General features: G+C 35.9%; 1 protein-coding gene and 1 non-coding gene across 2 annotated transcripts; one reads left to right on the top strand and one right to left on the bottom strand.

Annotated features, from left to right (window-relative positions):
- Positions 1–7,081: 7,081 nt before the first annotated feature.
- Positions 7,082–7,540, bottom strand: LOC145047093 (uncharacterized). The gene has a single exon (XM_078995337.1). It carries the CDS (start codon positions 7,538–7,540, stop codon positions 7,082–7,084), a length of 459 nt encoding a protein of 152 aa, XP_078851463.1.
- A 1,095-nt stretch (positions 7,541–8,635) lies between these two features.
- On the top strand, positions 8,636–8,742 carry LOC144999201 (small nucleolar RNA R71). The gene has a single exon (XR_013660720.1). It is a non-coding gene; the product is annotated as a small nucleolar RNA R71 (small nucleolar RNA).
- Positions 8,743–26,729: the final 17,987 nt, after the last annotated feature.

The raw sequence follows: 26,729 nt of genomic DNA on the forward strand, positions 1-26,729 counted from the left end.
GTTTTAAACTCATCATTAATAATATATGAAAAACATTTCTTCAGAAATACATTTATGGGACAAATTCTGCAGTTATAAATAAACTCTGTTTTAAAATAAACATAAATAAAAAAGTATTTTCTGACTGTGAAAATGAGGATGTCATAGTAACAAAAAGCAATAAATAACAATTATAAATAAATGCATGTTTAGGATAAATGATCTAAACAGAAGTTGTATTAATCGTGATTATGAAACTGTGAGTATAAAGAATACCCAAATCTGACTTTGTAGGATGAAGTTATGATTTTTTGAAGTTTTGTTTTTGACACAATACAATTATGTGTGTCATAAAATACAAATCGAATATCGATTGTATATTAAACAAAGAAATATAAATGAAAAATAGAATGTGAATTAGCCGATGAAGTTTAAATAAAAGTGGTAGCACTCATCGATATGAAATCGAGAATATAAAAAATGTCGAAAATGGAGCATGTATGTGAAAGATATGATTTTTCGAAGATTTCAGAAATTACATGTGTATGGTAATGTGGCGGCACCAGAGCGTGCAACATGACACAATATATACAACTCTTTCCTACCGCATCGATGTTGTGGACAAACAACAAAATGATACGTGGCACCACCGGTAGTGAAGTACGTAACCACAACGCGACAAGCCTAGCTCCACAGCATGACATACCTGTTCCAAACTACTATAAATTAGGATTTAGCCTTCATAATTTCCGCACATCTTTCTCTTTACTCTTTTCATGAAGCTCTAGAGATCTTATTTCCGAAATTTTGTGCAAGTTATCGAAGCTCTACAACATCAAAATGTCTGACGGATTAGAGACTCACCGAAGTTCTACCCGTGCAATTCCTAGTTTTTCCGCTAAACAACTTGTCTTTTTAATGAAGTGTTAGACAGAGCGCACACTTAACCAAAAGTATTTCACATTTAACCAGGTGAGTGCATAGTTACTTTCAAGAGTATAATCTTAATAAGTATTTTTTTAATATTAAGTACATATTAAATGCCTATTAATTATTCTGGGCTAAATGTATATCTTGTTTTATGATAGTATCGTACGAACTAGAAACTATATAATAATAAATTGATTATTTATATTATAGACTGTCTTAGCTATAAACTAAGGGTTGTAAATGATGATTAGTTCAAAGTAAGATGAATAAGTGAATAGTATTATCCAGGGTAAAGTGTGAGATTCAAGTGGAGTGTAGTAGTCCTCCTCTTTCTAGACAACCAGAAATGTTCAGTCCTTATCAGAAATTCAGTAGGCATATCTGTATCATCTCTCGGAATAGAATTTTGGGAACATTGCTTGTAATAACGTTTGTGGGAGGATCATTTAAGTGAATGGTAAAATTTGGAACATATCCGCTTCATTCTTTGCTGGACTCCTTTCTAGCATCATCTGATGTATCATCCAAGACAATAGGAGCATCATCGGTTGGTTTCTCAAGATCTGATTGGGAAAAGAAGATGTCGGCTTTGGAAAAGAGCTCTTCGTTAGACATCATGCTGATATCTTTTTTCTTCTACAAAAATCACTAGAGGGCACTCCTTCTTCTTTTGGAGAAAGAAGAGAATATCATTTAAAGATCACTTTAGATATAACTTATACAACCTGAGAACGACCGGAACGAAAAATGAAATGTCAGTAGCAATTGAACTTCCTTTATCCGTGGTGAATATTGTTTTGGTTGAGGCAACCAATGTGGGGTGGATTGTACCAACATCGGACTGATTGAGATTTGCAACAAAGGCCAGTAATCATGCATGTGTAAAAAAAGGAAATAGATCAAGAGTGACATGTGAGTTTGTCCCATGGGGCTTCAAGGGACTATGTTCAATACCAACATCATCCTTTTGAGAGGATGGAGATATATTATGAGTAGACTCCCTGTGAGTGTGTGAATAAGATATTAAATATCTGAATGGTACTTTGGAATAAGGGATGGGTGGATTTGGCTGAGACCTAGAGTCAGGTCGTTTACTGATAAGTGATTCCTTTTGAGAGAAATCACCATATCTGGATCTCTTTTTGGCCCTGGGTTTAGAAGGAGAAATGATAGGTCTCTTTTTAGAAATAATATTTACTCTACCACCTGATATGACTGGTTTCTCACCTTCTGATGGGGGAATAACACTTTCCGACTGGGTAGGAACTACTGGGTTTACCAATTCTGAAGCGGTCAAGTGTTTAATTTTATTAGGAAAATCAGAAGGGATAACATCTAGCATATGCTAAGGCAACCGTCGGATATGACCAAAAGAACTTTGGTTCGGAAGCCTATATGTTTTAATAGCTTTAAAAGAACAATATACCTCATCGAGTAGCATGCTAATGGGTACGACTTCATGTATCTCTGCATATATTTGTTGCAAAGTAAGAGCCCAAAATCTTGGACTTGGGATATCGTTCTTCTTCCGACCTTGAGCGAATTTCCAAAAAATCGTTCCACATGACTTTTGGAAAATCAATAGTGTTGTTATCCCCCGTGTATATGCTATAGAGCATGTAAAACCAATCCTTGCTCATCATATCTGAATCACCATGTTTTCCAGAGATTCCCTTTATGATGATAGACATCAAAATCGTCCATATCGCAGGAACAAATGATTTCTTGAACTCTTTGGAAATGTAGTCTCATTTGAACCCAAATTCATTCAAAAAAAAATGACGGAACTAAGCAGACAACGGTTTATTCAAAACAAAATATGTTGGGTTCTTTTCAATCCCCACTACTTTAAGAAAAAATTTCTTCTTAATTCGAACAATCCTATCTTCAGTGATCATAACATCAATATCATCATCAAGAACGTGAATGCATTCCAAGGATTTGGTAAGAAGACGGAATTGGAATTTAGGGTTGGCTATTTGGTGAGTGGAACAATGATGGGATGATGAGATATGTATCCGATTATAACTTTAATAAATTCATCATAGTCGGTAGGATTGAGTGAGAACAAATATTTGGTGTGTCTGATAACCATCTCAAAAAAAGATGATTCGATGAAACCCTTTGACGATTTCTTCAATTTTGGGGATTTTAGAGATTTGGGAACCACAGAAGCAGTTGAATCTTTTTATAGAGAAAAACGAGTACAAAAAAAGTTCAAAGGGTTTGCAAAAGAGGATATGAGAGAGTATAAAGGGAACAATTTGATTTTGAAATCAATTTATAGGTTTTGTTTCGGGCTGGGTCTAAGAGTACAATAATGACCCCCAATTTGAAACGATTCACATTAAATATTGGGTATTTAATTACCCATCTTATTGATAGTTAACCAAACATGATTTGATGTGATATCCCCATTTTCACGGCTAGAAACGACCGATTTGTTTATGCTTTATTTTGAAAAACAGGGTATCTTTTAACGAAATATGTTATGGAATTTGTTCCCAGAAAAACATGATAAATATGTTATCAAAGCATTTCCGAAGAAATGTATTTTATTCGTTTTCAAAACATTGGGATTTCATCGTTAATACAAAAACATAAGCATAAATAGACCTTATATTTGTTATCACTAGTGATTTATATCTCTTTAATCTCTCAGTGTAATGTAATTTCATATCGACACCTATGATACAAATAAACTGAGCGGGTCAGGTTGGGAAACCTGGTGAGTACATAGGGTTTTCAACCCAAAATAATATAATTATTATGTTTAAACATCAAACAATCAATCCAATTACCCATCCCCATTATATTCTTTACTCTTAAGGACCTACCCTAAGAATCGGTTATTCCTCGTTCATTCATTTCTAAGGATTATCCTAAAGAATATGCATGAAGTCCATCGTCGCCAATGTTTATACAACAAACACTAAGTACATAGTCGCCAAGGTTTTGGCAATAAGTCCATAGTCGCCATGGTTTACACAATTGGCACTAAGTGCATAGTTGCTAATGGTTACTTATATCCTCTTTCATCCCTCCTCATTCATTTACCCATGTTTTACCCAACATATTCATAGATATAAAATACATATACAAATTAAATCACTTAAAACAAGTATAAAATTGTTCATCCAATATAGATCTCAAATAAACAGATAATATTCACACATAGCATGTAATTTATATAAAATACTTCATATCTATGTGTATGATGAAAGTAACTATGCACTCACTTGTTGAAGTGATGATTCAAAACTCAAGCAGCGCTTCGCTTCTAACGATTCTATTTTCCTTCGATGAAATATAGCATTATTATCGCTAAGTTTTAGTCTAATCTTTATTGCGACTAATTATTAGTCTAGATTCATTATTAACTCAAAGTCTACTTCATGATCAATCAAGTAAGGAACAACCAGGTAGGATAATATCAAAGGTAGGGTCCGTTTGGTATACGAAGTATACTGTTTGGAAATCCCACTTTAAACACCTCACTAAATCACAACCTAGACATCATCCCTGTAAGTAGATCAATCAGTATAACGACTTTGAATCACTGATAAATTTTATTTATAGGTTCATAAGAACAATAATATATTTAAATATAAGTTATAATTAAAGTAGGGTAAGCATATCTTACATACGAGGGGGTTTGGCTAGGAGCCGTGCTCTGCAGGGGCAGAAATTTTGAGTCGAAATCTCTTCTTCTCGAAGCCTTTTGGTGCTCCGGGTCTCGCCTCTAACACCTAGGAGGTGCTAGGGAATGAAAGAGAGGGTTTGAGGGTAACGGGAGAGAAAGGGTATGAAAGGTGTGAGTTTTGGGAGTCATTTAGGCCTCTATTTATAGGTTGTACGAGTCTTCTCACGTCGTGAGACAAGGTGCTCACGTCGTGAGCCTTGCGTAGGCACCAAGGCGAAGCCTGGCGCTGACACGTGGCGCCGAACGCATGTAAAACAATCAATATTTAAAAATTCATATCTTTTGCATACGAACTCCATTTTTGAAATTCTGTATATCCATGCATATGTAAAGACAATATCTACAACTTTACTTTTGACTCCATTGGCTAATTCTTGACCGATTTTAAATTTAACAATATGAGAAGATTATACTAGTTAAATGACTGCGTAAAATTCATAATTTCTACATAAGGACTCCGTTTTCGTCTGTATTTTTATCGTTGAGATCCTATTAATGAGATAGTAAATTCTCAGTTAGGTTACATTGGCCAAAAAATGGATCAATCAAAAATTTGAATGTCGGGTTGTACACTGCTATGCCAAATCTTAGAAAAATCGTAACTTCCTCATACGAAATCAGATTTGGGCGTTCTTTTTATGCACACTCTCAGTTTGACATATACTACAACTTTCATTTAGATCTCTAAGGCTATAAAGTAGTTTATCAAAAATGCATTTTTTACGTTACGCGGTGTCGTGCCGGTTTTGCCGTAAAACTTCGACGGGCCATAACTTCTTTGTTGTAATTCGGATTCCGGCGTTCCTTATATGTATGGAACCCTTGTGACATATAATATAACTTGTTAATATTATTCATTCAAAATAATCTTCCATCAAAAAGTAATTTTTGATGGTTATCATCTCTAATTTTACTAGCTTGAATATGCGGGCGTTACAATTATTTCCCCCTTAGGATGATTACGTCCCGGAACCATCAACAAAAAAGGGCTTGTATAATGACTCTATACATTATCTCTTCATACTAGGTAGTAATTGTAACTTCTATATTCCTTCAAATCGATATTTATCTCTTAGGCTTATTGACTGTAAGCAGTACTCGATCGTGCACCCACTCTCTATCTCACGTTAGTCTTCCAGTCATAACTTGATTCCTTATTGGATACTCCTTCTTCTTAACAAACTTAAGATAAGTTCTTTGATTACCACCATGGATCAATGGGTCATGTTCTAATGACCTCTCATCGTATGATGCGACGCTTAGACTCGGGTCTTTTAGAGTCATATTCCAGAACCGACTATACCTTCCTTCATGTTCTAATGTGATATAATCACATTCTAGCATATAGCACTTCTAGCTATAATCTTCTTACTTTAACAAAAGTCACGGTACTTCTACTAATCGCTTTGTTTTTCCTTTAGTTCAATCTTTTATCTTAAGTCAGACCCGACATCAAACTTGGTTCTCTGAACCATTTAACATACTCATCTTAGTCGGACTCGATTTGGTATGACCACTTGGGTTGGAACAACAATCATCTATTTCGTCATTACCAAAACGATGGTAACGACATACATGAGCAAAACGAAATCAATTACTAGCGCCTTGGTAACCTTGTGACTTTCCCCGATCCAAGTGCGAGTCGTGTGCTTCTGGTAGTATAGGCCTTTACTACCATTCACACCTACTCATACTCGTCCCAAGTACTGTCTCACAGTTCTCCAAGTTACTTTCACAAAAACAATTTTAAACATACAAATGTATCCAAATAGTTATAAAAATTTCCCTAGACTCTACTAGGACTTCTTCCATGTGTATCTTCAATCATCAATTCTGCTTCAACTCGGTTGGTGATGGAAATTTCAGACGATGGGATAACTTCATGGATTATACCAAAAATCTTTATTTATGCTAATCGAAAGTGTACTTCTCCGTACTAGACATATTATTTTTTAGATGCATTCTAAAGGCAATATATCACTCTTAAGATATCTTTCGATTGGTACCATTACTGGTTTTTGTTGACCATCTTCAAGCAATTCGTATTCCAGATGATCTGGTAGAATTTTAAGCTTAGGTTTCGTTTTCTGTATGCTGAAAACGTTGAGTCCAGTAAGGGGACTCGTCGAGTCCCAGGAAAAAATTTGCGTCTGATCACGTTTTTTCGAACGGACCCATCGAGTCAGTGGATGCAACTCGGCGAGTCGGGCTTTCCGTACTTCTTACTAATTCATTATACTCATCTTCCTCGAGCAATCTCTCTATCTCCATCAGGTCTCTTTCAGCATCAAATTCCTCTTCAAAGGTGATGGTGGACTTGCTTGGCTTGTCTTCTTTCCATTCTTCCAATAATTCTTCCAATATATCAACCGAGAATGTCGTGTCATCACTATGCCTTGCATGCTTCATTTCTTAATCAACCCCAAATGTAACTGAATCGTTTCCCATACGAAGGGTGAGTTTAGAATCTCACATATCTACTATAGCACTTGCGGTGTTGAGGAAAGGTATTCCAAGTATGATCGGGACTTGAGGGTCCGCTTCCATGTCTAGTACTATGAAGTCCGTGGGAAGCACAAATTTATCAACTTTCACCGATAGATCTTCGCATATTCCACTTGGAAATGTCACCATTTTATTTGCAAAGTGAATTGCCATTCGAATTGGCCTTGGCTCCAGAAGTTTTAATTTCTTGAAGAATGAATATGACATGAGGTTGCTAGTTGCCCCCAAATCAGCTAATGCATGTATAGTTGCTAAATTTCCGAATTGACAAGGCAAGGTCAAACTTCCTGGATCACCCTTCTTCTTAGGTAGTTTTTTCAACATGGCAGCTGAACAATTCTCATTTAGAACAGCCTCCTTTACTTCTTCCATCTTCTTTCTATTTGTAACAAGCTCCTTTAGGAATTTGGCATATTTACGCATTTATGCAACCGCCTCGATGAATGACATATTAATTTGAAGGGCCTTTATGCGTTCCAGGAACTTTTGGTGATCAACATCATGCTTTTCTTGTCTGGATCGAGTTGGAAATGGCAATGAAGGCTGGTACGGTTTAATATTCAACTTGTTTTTGTGTTCAGGTGGGGGACTCGTTGAGTCGATATCCAAGACTTGGCGAGTCGGATCGGGAATTTGCAATTTCTCAGTTTCTACTTCTTCCTCTTGCACCAACTTAGGATCTTTTTTCTGAATAGGGGCCATAGGAGTTATAATCCTTACACTCCTAGTTGTCACGATGTTTATATGTGCGCCTTTCAGATTTTTTCCGGTATTACTAGGAAGTCCACCGGGTCGTCTCTTGTTTATTTGTAATGCAAGTTGGCCCAACTGCTTTTCAATGTTGATAATGGAATCTTGTTGATCCCTAAGTAATGTTGCTTGGTCTTTCATCATGATTTGGTGCTCTTTCATTAAGTTTTGTTGCTCCTTAATTGCAACATTGGTATTGTTGTGCCTTTTCTCGGATGCAACTGCGAATCTAGTAAGCATATCTTCAAATTCCGACTTTCTTTCTTGCACCAACTCCACTTTTTGATAAAATACTCTTCCTTTTTGCTTATATTTTCCCTCCTTTTCCTTCTTGTATTCATCATAGGGTAGCCATTCTTTATTGGGTTCGTGCCAATCATCATCATACCTATCGCCACTTGAATAGCACACTTGTACTTTTCGGTTCCCGTTCTCGTCAAGGTCAAAATCTTTAGTAAGGTAAGGCCCTCTACAATTTTCACATCCCACTCTAATGGCATGGATGGATTGATCCATCTTATTCATTCTTTGATCCTTGCTGTCCAACTTTTCTATCATCGTGCTATGTCATCAGAAATAACATTCACCATCTCACTTGTTGACTCATTTCTTGGGTTATGATATTCTCTAGAGTGTTTAGAGAATTCTTCAATTAGTACTTTTATCACTGGAGGAGGTTTCTTTGTGAGTGGTCCGTATGAATCATGGAGCTTTCTTGTTGTTACATTTACTCCATCATAGAAAATGGAGATTTCTTGTTGACTGTTTAGATCATGGTGTGGGCAATTCCTTAGTAAGCCTTCATATCTCTCCCATGCCTCATAAAGTGACTCTCCAACTTCTTGATCAAAATTGGCTATGGATTTCTTCAATTTTGCTATTTTTGAAGGAAGGCAAAATGGATCAATAATTTTTCATGCATTTTAGCCCAAGTAGTGATGGATCCTGGAGGGAGTGATTTCAACCAATCATTCACGGCTCCCTTAAATGTGACCGGTAAAATACGAAGCAAAACAGTATCACGAGTCACATTAGGAATATTGAAGTAATCAGCTATATCATTGACCTCGTCTAGATGCTTGTATGCATCTTCGTGATCTTTCCCGACGAATAGGATTTCCTTAAGTTGGGCAAGTAAGTGGCCTTTAAGTTCAAAGCTGGCAGTTGCAGGAATCACGGGTTGCACGAGTCCTGGGTTAGTATCGTCACACATCGTTTTATTCCATTCATTCATAGGAAATTCTTCGATGTTAGCCATGGTGTTAGCGAGTTCGCCTTCAAAGTCGCTCTCTTCTTTGGATTCAGACTCGTATTCGGTTACTTTTGGAATTGGATTTTCTTCAAAATGTTCAAACTTGCTTTCCTCACTCTTTTTACTACTAGACTCACCTGTTTTCTTGCTTTTCTTCTTCCCAAAGACTGATTTAAGGTCCTTGAAAGGTGATTTCCTTGACGGGTTAGTGTCTTCAACGACTTTGTCTTTGTTTTTTCAAAGAGCGGATTTCGGATCTTCGTATGGAGGAACCAGAGGTGTGGTTGAACCTCGTGTCATGTAACACCTACAATCAAAACAAGAAACACGCGTAAAAATAACAAAAATGAAATAAAAACAAAACTGGAAATCTACCTTGGACTCGTCGAGTACTGCGAGTGGACTCGACGATTTCGAGGGTAAAATAGAAAAAAGAATATATAACAAAATCCTAAAAAAAAAAAACTAAAAACTTAAACCTAATAACTAAATTACTAAAGCAGTAACTTTGTGCAAGATAAATCTCACACAAAGTATCGATAACACTAGCAATTAAGATTAATTTTAGAATCGTTCCCTGACAACGGCGCCAAAAACTTGATGTGTGTGAAATGCACTAGTTTTAGTCCTACTTTTAAAATATATTTTAGACACACAATGGCAGTGGACCTGTCAATTTGTGGTATAATTGAATAAGCACTGTATCGAACATAGGGAATGACAATTAAGCTAATTACTAAAATTATCTAAAACAAGTAATAAAAGGGAAATATTTTCTCTAGCTTTGCAAGACTAGAAACTTAAAAAATTAAAAAAAAAAAAAAAAAAAAAAAAAAAAAAAAAAAAAAAAAAAAAAAAAACTTAACCTAAACAACTAAGAACTAAAGAAAATAAACAATCAACTAAATTCAATAATGGATAAGACTTTTGTTTAGGTTCAATTCATTTACTCCTATGGTTGATTTCATGGCAGGTGCAATGGATTAATTGTAATTGGCTACTGACTAAAGTGATTAGGTTCACGTTTGCTAATACTAATCCTTAGAAAACAAATCAATTCAAACAATGGTCAATTAGTTAAATTAGTTAGTCTCCTAGTTAATTGATTCGGATTAAGCAACACGTGTAGGTAGTTAACCAAATTGCTAATTCAATTAACCTCTTGTTGATGGTTCGTCATACAAGCTCACACATTAACTTACCTATTCTCTAGTTAACCCTAGTTTCACGTTCGCTATTCCTAGGCATATAATTTTTTTTTCACATAAATCATATGAGATAAGAAATTAAGGATGATCATGCATCTTAATTTTCTTGGTAATTAACAGAAAATAGTTGTTGTTAACACATAAGGTTCTTTAACAAGCTTAACAAAACTAAACTCACCAATTTGCAATTATTCCAACCATAAATCAAACCATAGTCATAAATTCATCTGCCCTAAATAGAAGATATGAGTTTTAGCTCATGATTACAGCAGGAAGTGACTCAAAAACGAAATCTAGAGGTTCACACATAGTTTAAACAAGAGATTAAGTAAAGAGTAAACTAAATTTGCCTTTTATCTTCTCAAGATTGAAAGCTAGGGTTGTTCCACGAGTTCCAGAGCTCCACCTATACCTTCTGTCGTAAAGTAATCCCAAAGGGTTCCAGAGAAGGTTTAAATTTCAGGCTTATGTGTTCTATCTATAGATTTCAGAAATCAGAGGCTACTCGTTGAGTCCAGTAACCGACTCGCCGAGTCCCTCATTAAAAACTCGTGTACGACAAGGTATTCTGTATGCTTCGAGAATGTTCTTGTCTACTCGTCGAGTAGACATCCGACTCGCAGAGTAGACATGGTTTTTTTACTCTTTTTCTTCTTTCTTCAATTCCCAAGCTCCCGATTGCATTTCTTGCTTCCTTTTGCGTCCAAGCACATCTTTTAGACTGGAAATATATTTGAAACATAATCAAGTGTCTTTTGTCCATAAATTGCAATAAATTAGCCAAAAATTAATAAAAATCTATACGAAATATATTGTAAAATACGCACATATCAGATACCAACTATGACATCCCCATTTTCACGGCCAGAAAAGACCGATTTTTTTATGCTTTATTTTGAAAATCAGAGTATATTTTAAAGAAATATGTTGTGGAATTTGTTCCCAGCAAAACATGATAAATACGTTATCAAATCATTTCCGAATAAATGTATTTTTATTCATTTTCAAAACATTGGGATGTCATCGTCAATACAGAAACATAAGCATAAACAGACCTTACATTTGTTATCACTAGTGATTTATATCTCCTTAATCTCTCAGTGTAATGTAACTTCATATCGAGAACTATGTTACAAATACGTTATCAAAGCATTTCCGAATAAATGTATTTTTATTCATTTTCAAAACATTGGGATGCCATCGTCAATACAGAAACATAAGCATAAACAGACCTTACATTTGTTATCACTAGTGATTTATATCTCCTTAATCTCTCAGCGTAATGTAACTTCATATCGAGAACTATGATACAAATAAAGTAAGTGGGTAAAGTTGGAAAACCTGGTGAGTAGATAGGGTTTTCAACCCAAAATAATATAATTATTATGTTTTAAACATCAAACAATCAACCCAATTACCCATCCCCATTATATTCTTTACTCTTAAGGAACTACCCTAAGAATCGGCTATTCCTCGTTCATTCGTTCCTAAGGATTATCCTAAAGGATAGGCAGGAAGTCCATCATCGCCAAGGTTTATACAATAGACACTAAGTCCATAGTTTCCAGGGTTTATACAATAGGCACTAAGTCCATAGTCGCCAGGGTTTAGGCACATGTATAAAATTGTTCATCCAATATAGATCTTAAATAAACAGATAATATACACACATAACATGTAATTTATATAAAATACTTCATATCTATGTGTAAGATGAAAGTAACCATGCATTCACTTGTTAAAGTTATGATTCCAAACTCGAGGAGCGCTTCGCTTCTAACGATTCTATTTTCCTTCGACGAAACCTAGCATTATTATCGCTAACTTTTAGCCTAATCTTTATTACGATTAATTGTTAGTTTAGATTCATCATTAAATCAAAGTATACTTCATGATGTATCAAGTAAGGAACAACGAGGTAGTATAATATCGGAGGTGGGTTGTCTGAGCCTTCTCGCATCATAAGCCTTGCGTAGGCACTAAGGCGAAGCCTGGAGCTTACACGTGGCGTCGGACGCAGGTAAAACAACCAATCTTTAAAAATTCATGTCTTTCGCATACGAACTCTGTTTTTGATTTTCTTTTTATCCACGCGTAGGTAAAGAGAATATATACAACTTTCCTTTTGACTCCATCGGAATTCTCGACCGATTTTAAATTTAACAGTATGAGAAAATTATACTTTTAAATGAATGCGTAAAATTCATAACTTGAACATACGGACTATGTTTTCGTCTGTCTTTTTATCATTGAACTCCTATTAATGAGATCTTCAATTCTTATTTAGGTTGCACTGGCTAAAAATGGATCAATCTAAAATTCGAATTCCGGATTGTACACTGATATGCCAAATCTTAGAAAAATCATAACTTCCTCATACATAGTCAGATTTGGGCGTTCTTTTTATGCAAGCTCTCAATTTGACGTATAATACAACTTTCATTTAGATCTCTAAGGCCATAAAGTAGTTTATCAAAAATTTATTTTTTATACTGTCTTTAATTTGACTAGCTCGAATCTGCGAGTGTTACATTTGATGTTGTTGAACTTAAAAAGGTAACAGTTCAGATTTAAAGAAAACACAATTTGTCATTTGTCTTACTATGTGTGCCAGAGACACATTCTTTTGTCGGGATTTTAAAGATAATCATCATTTATCCATTTAAACTTAACTTAACGTTTGGCTTTTATAAAAACGGTGAACATATGAGAAGATAATCTTAAAATCATTTTATTTGAAAATGACAACTTTGGTTTCACTGATTTCCGAAAATGTGTGCATTTATGACATAAGATACTACTAAGAGATAAAATATATTTGGATACATGATATTTTTTTGAGAAAAAATGAAGTTACTTAGATGGATATCAAAGTTAAAGTGAAGTATGAAGATCTTAGAGTTAGGGATTTCTAAGAAAATAGGGAGACATGAGATTTTCCAAGATTTGAAGGATCAAACATCGGAAAGATATGGAAACAAGATAACATTACCATTTTAGATTCAAATTATGAGATGAATTTTGATGATCAGTTTGTTCAGAAAATAATATCTTTGAACAAACATGATTACCATGTACTTTATTTCATCAGGTTGCATGAATTCAGAAAAAGATTGACTACAAGCATAGAATTTTTAAAAAGCTTAACCTTGAACAAAGTTTAGATAAAAAGACACAAAATGATCCTTATCTTCCAAAGTGACACATTCCTACATTTATGGGTGTTTAGAGCTCGAAATAATTTGTCTTTACAATGCGAACATGAGAGAGTGAAAGTTTCCTTGAAAAATTAAGAAGCATGAAGCATCATTCCCATTTTTCCAAGAAAATGTAAAATTTGATTTCATCTAATGTCTTAGTAAAGACATCAACAATTTCATCATCAGATGTAGAAAAAATGAGCTCTATGTTTACATTAAGAACTTGGTATTTAATGAAATGATACTTGATGTCTATATGGTTCGTCATGGAGAGTTGGATTGGATTGTGAGGAATCTCAATGGCAGTAGTTTTGTTGTAATAGATTAAAATTCGCTTAAACTGTTAACCATAATCTAACAACTCGGATTTCATCCAAAGAACTTAAGAGGTGCAGCTTGCAACAACATTGTATTCCGCTGCATCTGTAGAAAGAGAAATGTAGTTTTGCTTCTTGGATGACCACCTCGCCAGTCTACCACTGAGGAATTAGCAACCTCCTGAGGCACTTTCTCGATCATGTTGTAAGCCACCATAGTTTGAGTCGCAATGTGCTTGTAGAGAGAAATTGTTATTGGAAGGGTATTAGATTCTGATGCTTTTAGTTCCCTTAAGATATCAATTTTTTTTACAACTAACATGTGCGTCATCTTAGGATTTTCCTAGAACCAAGAATAGATAAACATCGAAAACATTATGTATGGCCAACTTATAATGAGATAGAGAAGCGAACCTATCATGCCTCTATAATTCTTGTGATCAATAGGTTCACCGGTTAGGCTAGAAAAGATATTGTGTTCGAAGCCCATGGGAAGTTTGGCAGATACACTAGTATCCATAGCATATCTCTTTAGAAGCTCGAAAACATATTTTTTCTAGATGAATACATATGCTTTAATTCATTTTCTTTACTTGAAAACCAAGAAAGAATTTAGCTCATAGTTTATACTCACGTGGAACTTGCTAATCATAAAGTTTGAAAAAAAATCATTGATAGATATGTCGAATTGAAAGTAATGTTGTCAACATAAATTTAGACAAGCATACCATGTTCTCCATTTGATATTTTGAATAAGGTAGGATCAATTTATGCTCTTTGAAAACTTGAACACATAAAAAAACAAGTTAGATTTTCATAGCAGGCCCGAGGAGCCTGTTTAAGACCATATACAACTTTTTGGAGTTTATAACAGTAATTTGGAAATTCGATATTGACAAACCCAAGCGGTTATTGGAGATAAACTTCATCTTTAATTTCACCATTTAGAAAATAATTTTTAATGTCCATTCAGTAAACTTTTGAAGGCCTTTTGAGTAGTAAGAAAATATGAATGACTGCAAGACAAGAAATAGGTACAAATGATTCATTATAATCTAAAGCTTCAATCTGTGTGAATCCTTTAGCCACCAATCTTGCTTCACTAAGTATGATAACTCATGAATCATCAAGCTTGTTTCTGAATACCAACATGTACTGATGATAGTGTGATCTAAGGGAGGGTGAACCAGAGTCCATACTTGATTTTGATCGAACTCTACTTACTCCTCTTGCATTGCAGTTATCTTGTAATAATGATCTAATCCTCTTCGATAGACTTTATCTCAACAAACGAGATAAATAAAACATCATGAAATTCATTTTTACTTTTAATGGTGGATCTTGTTTGCACTCCTGCATTCATATTACCATTCACTTGATTTGGGGGATGATCCTTTGTCAAGATATGAAGCCTTGGAAGTTTGTTTGCAACGAAAGATATGGCATCAACCATGGGGTTGTGTTGCTCCCCTTGAATTTATTGAATTATAAGATGATGATCCCCCTAAAATTGTGATACAAATATCTCAACATCATTTGAGGGAAAATCAAAAAATTCACATCATCATCAATAGTCAGTGGGACATTAGGGGGTGTAAAATATTACTAGACGTTCACCAATGTATGTATCAATCCATGATAAGTCTTGTGTAAGTGGGACATTGAAAGATCTTTATGCCTAATAGTCATTATAGAATGATATTTACTATTGACATATGATCCTATAGGGCCACACCTTATAGCAAGTTACTATGAATTGATTATTTATTAGACTGTTTATTATTATTATTATTAAATATCAACACTTCTATTAATTGGAAAAACATTCTTTTATGAAAATATATTTTATCAACATTTTGGGAATCGTATTTGTAGGAAATGATAATAATAGAGAACAAAACTAGTCATAATTTATATAGTATGAATTTATAAGTTATCTACAAATGTTTGGTCACTTTGAATAATCATATACTTAGGATGTGACTACCTAGTTATGGGATGGAGTGTAAGACACACTTTGGTCTTCACTTTGTCAAGCCAAAAAGGTAAGTGTGTATGCATGTATTAGAATTGAGTGCTGAACTTCCTTATGCACCATTCCTTCTTACATCGACTCGCTTTCACTCTTAAAGAAGCATAGTCCTAATGTAATAGTATGAGACTATAAAAGAAGAAGAAATTATTTCATTTTGGGTTGGTTCTTTCACTTCTTCTTTCTCTCTAAATGCATAGGGAATTTTCCTCCTATAATATCTCTATATCTTGCAATTTGGTGAAGTATTGGAGTTGATATATGGTTATTCTCTTTAAGGTTTATTTGTTATTTATCTTAAAGCATAAGAACAATATGTATACAAGTGAAGACTAGCATCTAATGGTGGTATTTACTTGCTTGGTGGATACTTTTAAATGCTTCTTCTTTAGAGCTTAATGCATTACTTCATGAACTTCTATCTCCCATGAGAATCAAAGACTTAAAATGTTGTAATCTTTTCCTTTCTATAGTTGATTTAATCTCTCCTTGATTGTAAAATGATATTTGGTGGGTTAAATAGAGTTTTAATTTTATTCAATTAGCTTTCGTTTCCATTTTTGGAAATTGATTTTGAATAAAACTCAACAAGAATTGAGTCTGAATCGATGATAGGAACTCAATTTTATTGTCATATTACAAGAAATCAGACTATAATGCTTCTAAGCTCTTGTGATCAGAATTGAAATCTTCCATGGCATACCTTGTTGAAATCGGAGTTGAAATCTTCCATGGTATACCTTGTTAAAATAAGAACTAGAGGCACAATCAATGTGTTATGGAGGCGTATCGATTTGCCGATAGCTGGTCTTGGTAGAAGTAGAGCGGTGGCTGAGGATGAAGGTGAAGGGATTGCACAAGGTGGTCTTCAGATATGTGAATGGAAAAAGGTGGTGGTTGCATGATCAGTGGTTACGTCGACGGTGGTCGCGACGCCTAAAGAGGTCGTATAAGGGAAAGAGATTGACAGTCAAAGATAGATTATTTGAGAGTGACACATTTTAGGAGTGAGACGGTGCAAAAACTTTCTTAAATAACATGTTTTAAATTTTGGTCCCTAATATTAAACGTTGTTGCAATAAATTTGGTCCAAGAAAAAAAATAATAAAAAAGATAAAAAGATAAAAAGATAAAAATAAAAATAAAATAAAATAAAATAACATAAAAAAAGGCATTTTCATTTAGCAAAAGCTTGTTAAACGGTAACGGTCATAAAGACCATTATGATCACCCATGATTAAATCACAATGCTAGGACCAAAAGTGTTATTTTGAGCACACCATAGGGACCAAAACTATAGTTTACTCTAACTAAATTAATCATATTTTAATTTAACATTAATTAAAAAAATCAATTTTTTAAAATATGAAAATATCGGTAATGGTTTACTTCATAGCACTCACAAGTTTTTTTATATATAGAAAATACACTTCAGTCCGAAATTTCAGATTTTTTATAGAAATTTTGGATTCCACCAAAACTCCGGATTTTGTTCAGAGTTTTAAGAAAACACATTGTTTTTTTACTAAAAGCCAACAAAAAATTAAATAAATACATAGGTTTTTTTGAAGAAAAAAAGGTATTTAATTGGAAAAAACATATTAGACATTTCAAAATAAAAATTTCGGACATTAATAAAAAGTAAATAAAAACATATAAAAAAATATTTTGATTATATAAGCAAGTTTGAAATAAACATATAAAAAAATAATTATTTTGCAAAATAAAAATTTCGGACATAAATATAAAAAGTAAATAAAAACATATAAAAAAAATATTTTGATTATATAAGCAAGTTTGAAATAAACATATAAAAAAATAATTATTTTGCAAAACCTAAAAGAATTGATTATTTTTCTTAATAAACTCATTTACAAAGGTAAGTTTTGTTAATATCTACATTCCCTAATAAAAAGTTTAACTTAATACATATTTACTAGACACTACTCGTGAGACCCATGTATTACATGAATTAATTTTAAAAAAATATATATAAATATCTAAATATTTGAAAACTTTGAATTTATAAGAAAATAAGAAAAATAATGAATTATTATAATGAAAATATTTTTTATCTTTTAAATTTAAATAAATAAATAAATGAACTAATAAACTTTAATTTTAAGAATTTTGAAAATAATAGGTAAGTTCATTAATAACATTGATATCAATTTATTACTATATCTATTGCAATTATTACATTAAAATATTTTAATTATGCAGAATTTAAAAAAAAATAGAAAAACTTATACATGAAAAAAAAAAAAACTAAAAGTGTTACGAATGACAATAAAAAATAATTCGTTTATTATAGATGATATATAAATATACATGGAAAAAAAATTATCTACCATAAAAATAAATATAAAAATACATGGTGGACGAGAATCTTTAAAAGGTCAATTCTATTTTTGTTTACTTTAAGGGCACCCATCAACAAAAGACTCTTCTCATGTGCAAGCTCTTGACTTTTTCCTTAAAAAGGAAACATGATCAACCAAAACCATGGTTTTAGAATGGCCCACTTCTTACATATGCTTGTCAACTATAATTTAAACACATATTGCTAAAATACTTTTGGAAAATTTTAATTAAGTAACAAAAAAATAAAAGGGAAATTTGCTAAACCAATCAATATAAATAGGTTTATTGGCAAAAGTAATTATTTTTTGATTTTGGAAAAACAACAATTTTTTTCGGAACAACACATTCTAGAATGATCATGCGCGTTTTAGAATAGATGAAAGCTAGGTATAATATTGATCTAGAATCTATAGTGTAACATCCCGTTTAAAATAAAATAATCAAAAATAAACCCAGAACTCCGAGAAGTAATTTTATTAATATTTTAGATTATTATAACCCAAAAATAAATAATAATTAGTGGGATATTGGTTTCGGGAAGTCACATGCCAAGATTTGAATCTCTAGCGGTTAAAGTGTGATTGTGGGACTTAATTTGTAAATATTTTCATAAGTTAAGGGCTGAATGATAACATTTTGGACTTGAATTGTAAGGATTTTCAGAAGGAGGGGTTAAATGGTAATTTATGGATCTTAACTGAGAATAATTTGTAGAGGAGGGGTTGTTTTGTAATTGTTGGACTTGTACTGAAAAGAATTACGAGAGCAAGGGTTTAAAGGGTAAATTAAGGATTCGTTTTGAAAGAAACGTGAAGAGAAGGACTATTTCCGTCAATATGTGTGACAACCCGAAACTTTTATCATGTGCAATTAATTCGTGTATCAATATTTATCTCGAACTTATCATCTCATTAGCGAAATCTTGGGTCCATATGAGTGCTTTATGCTTAGAATATCATAGATATGAGTCTTAAGAAGGGTTAGAAAGTGTGTAGCATCATAAAACCGAGCCAAACGCACCAAAAAAGGTGTGTGCTGCCGCATACCCACATGTGCGGCCAGCCAGCCTCACACACCCTCCAGCCTCACTCCTGACCCTATATATATATATATATTGGAGGAGACGCCCTTCATTCACTCTTTCCTTCTTTTGGTTGCACACTACTTTCTCTCTCTAAAAACTTCATCCAAGAACATCGTTAAGGACTCAAAAACGTGAACTACTACATCATTCAGCTTGTTATAGTGGTAAGACACTTGAATCTAAGCCTAAAACTCATAGTGTTCTTCATCTTCTTCATCCTTTGAAGGAGTGCGGCCGCACACCTTCATAAGGTGGCCGCACACAGTCAAATACCCTCCAAAGTGAGAGTATGGGCCCTATATTCGAATTAAGACATGGTTTGGAACTTGGAAAACCTCAAAAATAGACATTTCGGGATCAAACAAGGAGTGTACGGCCACACACTCCTGTGTACGGCCGCACACACCCTCTGTACCGCCGCACATTCCTGTGTGCAGCCACACACATAAGTCTGACCACACTCCTTGACCGCACACTCACTTTTATGGCCATACACCCACTCAAATGCTCATAATTGGCCTTAAACTTGCAAGGGTCACTACGTGTGGAACCTAGAACACTTAGTTCAAACATTTCCAAGATCTTAGGATGGTTTCCCGTCATGATTAGTCATGAAATACCCTAATCTAATACATATATGTGTTACCATATGATTAATAGGGTCCACTTGCATTCAGAACATTCGTTGAATCTCAGCATTCTTATCGATCGTACACTCGAATCCTACGTTAAACTGTGAGTTCATATCCCTACACTTTTCCGAGTTTTTCACGTTTTCAGGGGGGGGGGGGGGGGGGGGAATACAAGCTAAACATAAATGTTTTCATTCCTTAAATACTAATGCAATTACAATGATTTTCTATCAAACGTTTAGATACAATTATCCCTTTTGTATTATGTGGAGCATAAGGGATGTTTTCAATTCATAATTGCATAGTTTTCAAAACCATACACTAACGTAACAACCATTCAAGCTATAATAGGTATAGTTTGGGATTTCATTACCAGTCTTACAAGTTCAAACTTCATGCAAAGTCAAACATATAAACTATGTCAGATTTGGTTTATCCATTATTACGAATACAAAACTAGAGTATCATGCTAAATAATTATTTTATGTATAATTATTTATACTCTATACCGTTACAAACAATTTCAAACTCGAGAACAACCGAACAAACAACACATAAACTAGTTAATACAGGACTTGTGAGACTATCTTCGTTTTGCCCCTCGGGGTACCAATAAATCCTCACCGATAGTATAACCAGAGTCTCCTGGAGGGAGAGCGTGAAATTTGTGAATAGATCTATTCAAGACCGACAATCCCACACCTGAACTGTTAGCTACAGTTAGGCGGGCACGCCTGGGGTGACAAATTTTGAAATTGTGCGACACCTGAAGAACGTCAAGGAGGTCATCAGTCATATTACTATGGTTATACGATTCACAATAAGTATAAACTAACCATTGTTTACGGGATTTCTTTCTTTTATAGTTTTATTTTAAGTAATAAAACTACTATACATACTGGTGGTAACCAAGGTCTTCCGAACGATCATACTATACATACTGGTGGTAACTAGGGTTTTCCGAACGATTATACTATACATACTGGTGGTAACCAGGGTCTTTTGAATGATCATACATTACATACTGGTGGTAGCCAGGGTTTTCAGATAGAAGGTACCTTTCATTCAAAACACAACAAACATGTTAGAAAATATTGGATTTTCTTGGTAAACATGAGTACACATTTCAAAACTTGGTAACATCAATCTTCGATGCAAACGATTTTTACTTATAATGGAAAGAAACTATTTATACAAACTCAGTGACTAGTTTACAATACAAAAACATGCTTATGAACTCACCAGCTTTATGCTGATACGTTTTCAAAAACCGCTTGTATTCTCAGGGTAATGATAGACAGGTACCTAGCCAGCTTTTGGAGAAGACAAAGTATTTTTGGAGTCACGTCTTTATCTTTTACTATATATTGTTATGTACAAACTATGTTTTCAAACACATGTATATATTCATATTGTAATGTAATGGTCGTGTTTACTTTGATTGCTATGATACGATTGTTGTGATACTACGTATGACGTCGCCGCCCCTGGACGTTTCCGCCGTTGTTTTTCTGACGGTCCAGGGGTGTGACAAATTGGTATCAGAGCTATTGTTTATAGTGAACTAAGTATACCTAACCTTACATGGTATACAACTATAAACACTAAGGGGCTGAAGTGCTCTGAACTAAAAATATACTTTAAAAATATAAGTATTTTTACTCTGAGTATACAAGTATACCTACGTACCAGAAATCATATCGTAAAAAGAACCAAACAAAAGTATCTGGATGTTGTACACTGTGGTTAAACCTGGGCAGTTATGTAATCATCTCTAGGGTCAATATAGCCTGATCAACTATATTCATTCGAGACATGACCAACATGTGCTTGGGAGTGACTGTGGTGTTGCAGCAGACCTAAAGCTTACCAAATACTTCTACCAAAAGAAATCAATGGAACAAAACCTTCAACATAAAATACTATAGGAGTATTTTGATCAAAGCAGTATACATTCTAGAAATTCATTCCAAGTGTTGCTACTCATTCTTTCCTAGTGATAGTTTACTTGCTTTAGTAATTCCTTCATGTTTATCGCTTAGTAGAACATTTTATCTATCGTATAGAGATACATCTTGTTTCATATATCTTGATTCAATTCGGTGGACTTACCGCCCTCTCCTTCCTGATCATTTTTAGAACGAGATGCCTCCAAAGAAAAGACCCAGATCAAAGAACAACAATCCTCCACCACCTCCTCAGTTCGATCCTGCTATGTTCCAGGCAGCTGTTACTGCCGCTGTGGTTGCCGCAATATCACAGACGAACCCCGGTGGTTCTGGTGGGCCAGGAGGTGGTACCCATCCCCAAAATCAGGAAGGTAGTCAGGGAAACCAGAAGGAGCGTTCCTATAAAGACTTCATGAACGCAAAACCCACACCTTTCGACGACACTGGAGGTGTCATTGCCTTGACTCGATGGTTCGATAAAATCGAGTCCATCTTCGAAATCTGTTCCTGTTCGGAAGCCAACAAAGTGAAATTCACCGCTTGCACCTTCGCCAACAGAGCATTGACCTGGTGGAATGGTCGGGTCAAATCTCTAACCCTACCAGTGGCAAATTCTATGGGTTGGGAGAGCTTGAAAGAGCTCATGCCTGCTGAGTACTGCCCTCGAGGCGAAATGCAGAAACTGGAGCACGAACTTTGGAACCTAAAGATGAGGGGTTCTGATATTGTGGCCTACACATTTAGATTTGAAGACCTAGCGCTCCTCTTCCCGGGGATGGTCACCCCGGAAAGCAAAAAGATTGAAAGATACATTTAGGGGCTGACCCAGCCAACCAAAGGAAATATCTTGGCTGCTAGGCCAAACACCTTCGACAGCGCTAAGTGCCTAGCGCAGACTTTGATGGATTATGGAGTCGATCTTGATGAAGTGACCACCTCTCCTGAACCGGCTAAAGGGAGTGTTGAGAAAAGAAAATTCTAGAAGCAGAATGTAACGACCGCAGATCCGGGCAAGTCAATTTAGAGATAATAGGGGTCGAAAACGACTTTTCAAGAAAATATTATTTAGAATAAATAATCTTAATCAAGTTGTATAAAATGTCACAAGGTTTCCGTACATATAAAGAGCGTCGAAATCCGAGTTATAACGAATAAGTTATGACCCCTCGAAGTTTCGCGACGGAACCGGCACGACACAGGGAAGCATAAATAGTGAATTTACGATAGAGTGAGATTTATCCTTAGCGATCTAAATTAAGGTCATAGAATATGTTAAACCGAGAGCGTCCATAAAAAGAACGCCCAAATCTGACTTCGTGTGAGGAAGTTATGAATTTTCTAAGATTTGGCTTAGTAGTAGACGACCCGAAACTCGATTTTTAGTTTGAGCGGTTTTTGTCTTACACGACCTAAATGAGAGTTGAAGATCTCATTAATAGGAACTCAACGGTAAAAAGATAGATGAAAACAGATTTCGTATGAAGGAGTTACGAATTCTTCGCGGTCATTTAGTAGTCTAAACACCTCCTAATGTTAAATTTGAGATCCGTCGAAAATTAGCCGACGGAGTCTAAATGAAAGTTGTATATCTTGTTTTTACCTAGGGAGGATATAAAGAACGTCAAAAATGGAGCTCGATTCAAGAGTTATGATTTTTCTAAGTTTGAAGGTTGATACGTGATAGGGAGTGACGTGGCGCCACCAGAATTGGACACATGGCACCACCAGAAGGCTGCCACATGACCCAACTCGGAGAGTAGGTCCTCCTACTCAGCGAGTCCATCAGTCAGCATCCCTATAAATAGAGGTGTCAGGTTTCCTCACTTCCTCACACCTTCAAACCTCACTTTCTCTCTCTACTTTCTCTCTCCAACCTCCCTTAAGCCTCCTAAAGTCTAGGTAAACCCCCTAGCACCCGAAGGAAGCCCTGAGGCTCCCGGAGTCCCGAGAAAAGAGCCTTTCAGCTCGGAAACGCTGCTCCAGTGAAGCCTGGTTTTGCGAAAAATCCATTGTAAGTGAGCTATGCCTACCCTGTCGTTTGTATAGCTTATGTTTTAATATAGTAACGTTATTAGGGAATTATCATGAGTATTTGGAATATTATTATGAGTTATATAAAAGTGTTTCTTAACGCTTATATAATAGTAATAATATCTAGACTATTAATTAGTCGCGGTTAACGTTAGACTAAACTCTAGTGGTAATGATGTGACACCCCAAAAATACGAGCCAAAAATTTCATTTTTGAAAACATATATTTAGCAAAACATTCGAATTAAAACGTTTACTGATCATAACATTTTATAAAGATATCGCATGTCTGGAAAAGATTTCACAAAACATAATAATGTCAGAGTACAAATCCCCAAGAAGATCTCATGATGCGGAATACGGAGCATGTGTGTGATGGGCTGCTACCGCCAGCTCTTTCCCCTTCGAAGAAGAGGTACCTGAAACCAAAACTAAAAACTGTAAGCACGAAGCTTAGTGAGTTCCCCCATCATACCGCATACCATACAATCACATATCATACATATTGTCAGGCATTTCTGGGGTGCCCGACCTACCCGGTACGACCATTCTGGGGTGCCGACCTACCCGTGTCAAGCCATTCTGGGATGCTGACTACCCATGTCAAGCCATTCTGGGGTGATGACTACCCTTCGGTCCTGACGACCGAACCTCAGGGACTATTTCACCCCCTACTGCTACTATCACATATATCATAACATAACATATTATCCGACAAACGGGGGTGCTTGAACTACCCTTCGGTCCTAGCAACACAACCTCGGGGACTCATCCCCTCCCACTACCTCTATCGCATAAAACATAACAAGCCAGCATACAACATATCATCACATACTGTCAGACGTATCTGGGGTGTCTGACTACCCTTCGGTCCTAACAACCGAACTCTACTACTATCACATACAACATATCATGCTAGCATATAACATATCAGGTAGTAGCAAACCTAGATGATATCACAAAGACAATCATCTATCATACATCTCCTACTGGTGGGACGGAATTGTAGCCTTAGACCCACCGCTACTGGAAGGTAACTCACCTCGTAGTAGCTGCTGATCTGTGTGTGAATGGTCTGTCTGCTGCTGCTGCTCCGGAAATCCTCCGACTATAATTCCCACCAAACACTTAGTCAAATACTGCTAACCACCCTCTGGGTAAATTGTCCATTTACCCTTAACAAATCATGAGTCAAGTCACAGTCAACTGCCAGTTGACCAGACTCGCCGAGTTGGATTGCCAACTCGCCGAGTCCCTTTCTCTATACCTAAGTCCGATAGTCCTTCATCCTACTCTCCGACTTGTATGAACAACTCACCGAGTTCGCCTTCATCCGAAGAACACTCTAAGCTGTGACTCGCCGAGTTGTTCTTGAGACAAGAAGATTGCCATGAACTCGTCGAGTCATGGCATTGACTCGCCGAGTCACTTCATGAGTGAGTCTGGCTTCCAACCCACTAAGTCATACCCTATGACTCACCACTCCAACTCGCAAACACAAAAAGGGGAACAACCCCGGGACTCGCGACCCGACTCGCCGAGTCAGATGAACGACTCGCCGAGTCTGCCTCATGCAAAAACTATACACGCGATTTTGCTTGAATCCAGTCCATGCCATTCATAGATCTGGGTTCCTAGGGCCTGGTTTACACGTAAAGTTTCCAACTTTATGTGTAGATAATCACCAATGAAGGTTTTAGGGCTCAAAGTGCACCAAAAGGGGTAGATCTAGGACTTTCATGCAATATGACTCCATAAAGGCAGTAGATCCAAGATCCAGGGACTAAATTATGCCTAGATCTAAAGGCTAACAACTTATTACAACCCACAAAGCACAAACAAGCTTGAAGAATGGCTCAATAAGGACTTTCATGAAGCTATTAAGGACTACAAGCTTGAAAACGGAGGGGAAACGAGCTATACCTCAAGGAAAACGTTGAGATGTCACAAAAATGCTTGGCCTCCTTCTCCTCTTCTTGATCTACTCTTCTTTCTCCTTAAAAACTTCAAGAACACACCCAAAACACTTCAATCTCACAAGGAAAAGGGCAAAAACGATGTTGGGGGCTCTGAGGGTGAATGGGGGCGAGCTTGGGGCCGAAATGAGGGTTTAAATAGGGTGCAAACCCTTGAACTTTAGGGCTTCATCAAACAGCGGTGACTCGCTGAGTCCAGAATATGGACTCGCCGAGTCGCCAACTTAAACGTACCCCCAGACCGTGTCCCTACTCGGCGAGTCGGACCTACAACTCGCCGAGTCCAAGGCTAAAATGACAAATACTTAGATAAATTTTACGTATTAGGAACCAGGTGCTACAAATCTCCCCCACTTATTTTAGACTTCGTCCTCGAAGTCTGCCGCTCGATCCTGAAACAACTCAGGGTAATGCTCCATCATTTCTTCCACCGGCTCCCAAGTCCATTCCGAACCCTCGTGGTGCTGCCATTGCACTTTCACTAGCTCCACCCTCTTGTTCCTAAGATCCTTCGACTTCCGATCGAGTATTACGACTGGGCGGTCAATGTAATTCAGGCTGTCATCAACCTGTATATCCTCTAATGGCACCACCGCTGAATCATCCACGAGACACTTCCGCAACTGGGAGACATGGAAGGTGCTGTGGATCTGGTTGAGCTCGGCTGGCAGATCCAGCCTATATGCCACCTTGCCCACCCGGGCTACAACCCTGAACGGTCCAATGAATCTCAGGCCCAACTTGCCCCGCTTCCATAATCGAATGACGCCTTTCCAAGGAGACACTTTCAGGAGAACCATATCCCCCGACCTGGAAC

This window comes from Lactuca saligna, chromosome 5, assembly GCF_052625555.1.
Source record: "Lactuca saligna cultivar CGN05327 chromosome 5, ASM5262555v1, whole genome shotgun sequence".
In the NCBI taxonomy this organism is placed as follows: domain Eukaryota; kingdom Viridiplantae; phylum Streptophyta; class Magnoliopsida; order Asterales; family Asteraceae; genus Lactuca; species Lactuca saligna.

Bases quoted from the DNA above. Each gene is read 5' to 3' on its own strand.
- LOC145047093 (XM_078995337.1), bottom strand. From the start codon at position 7,540: ATGCGTAAATATGCCAAATTCCTAAAGGAGCTTGTTACAAATAGAAAG.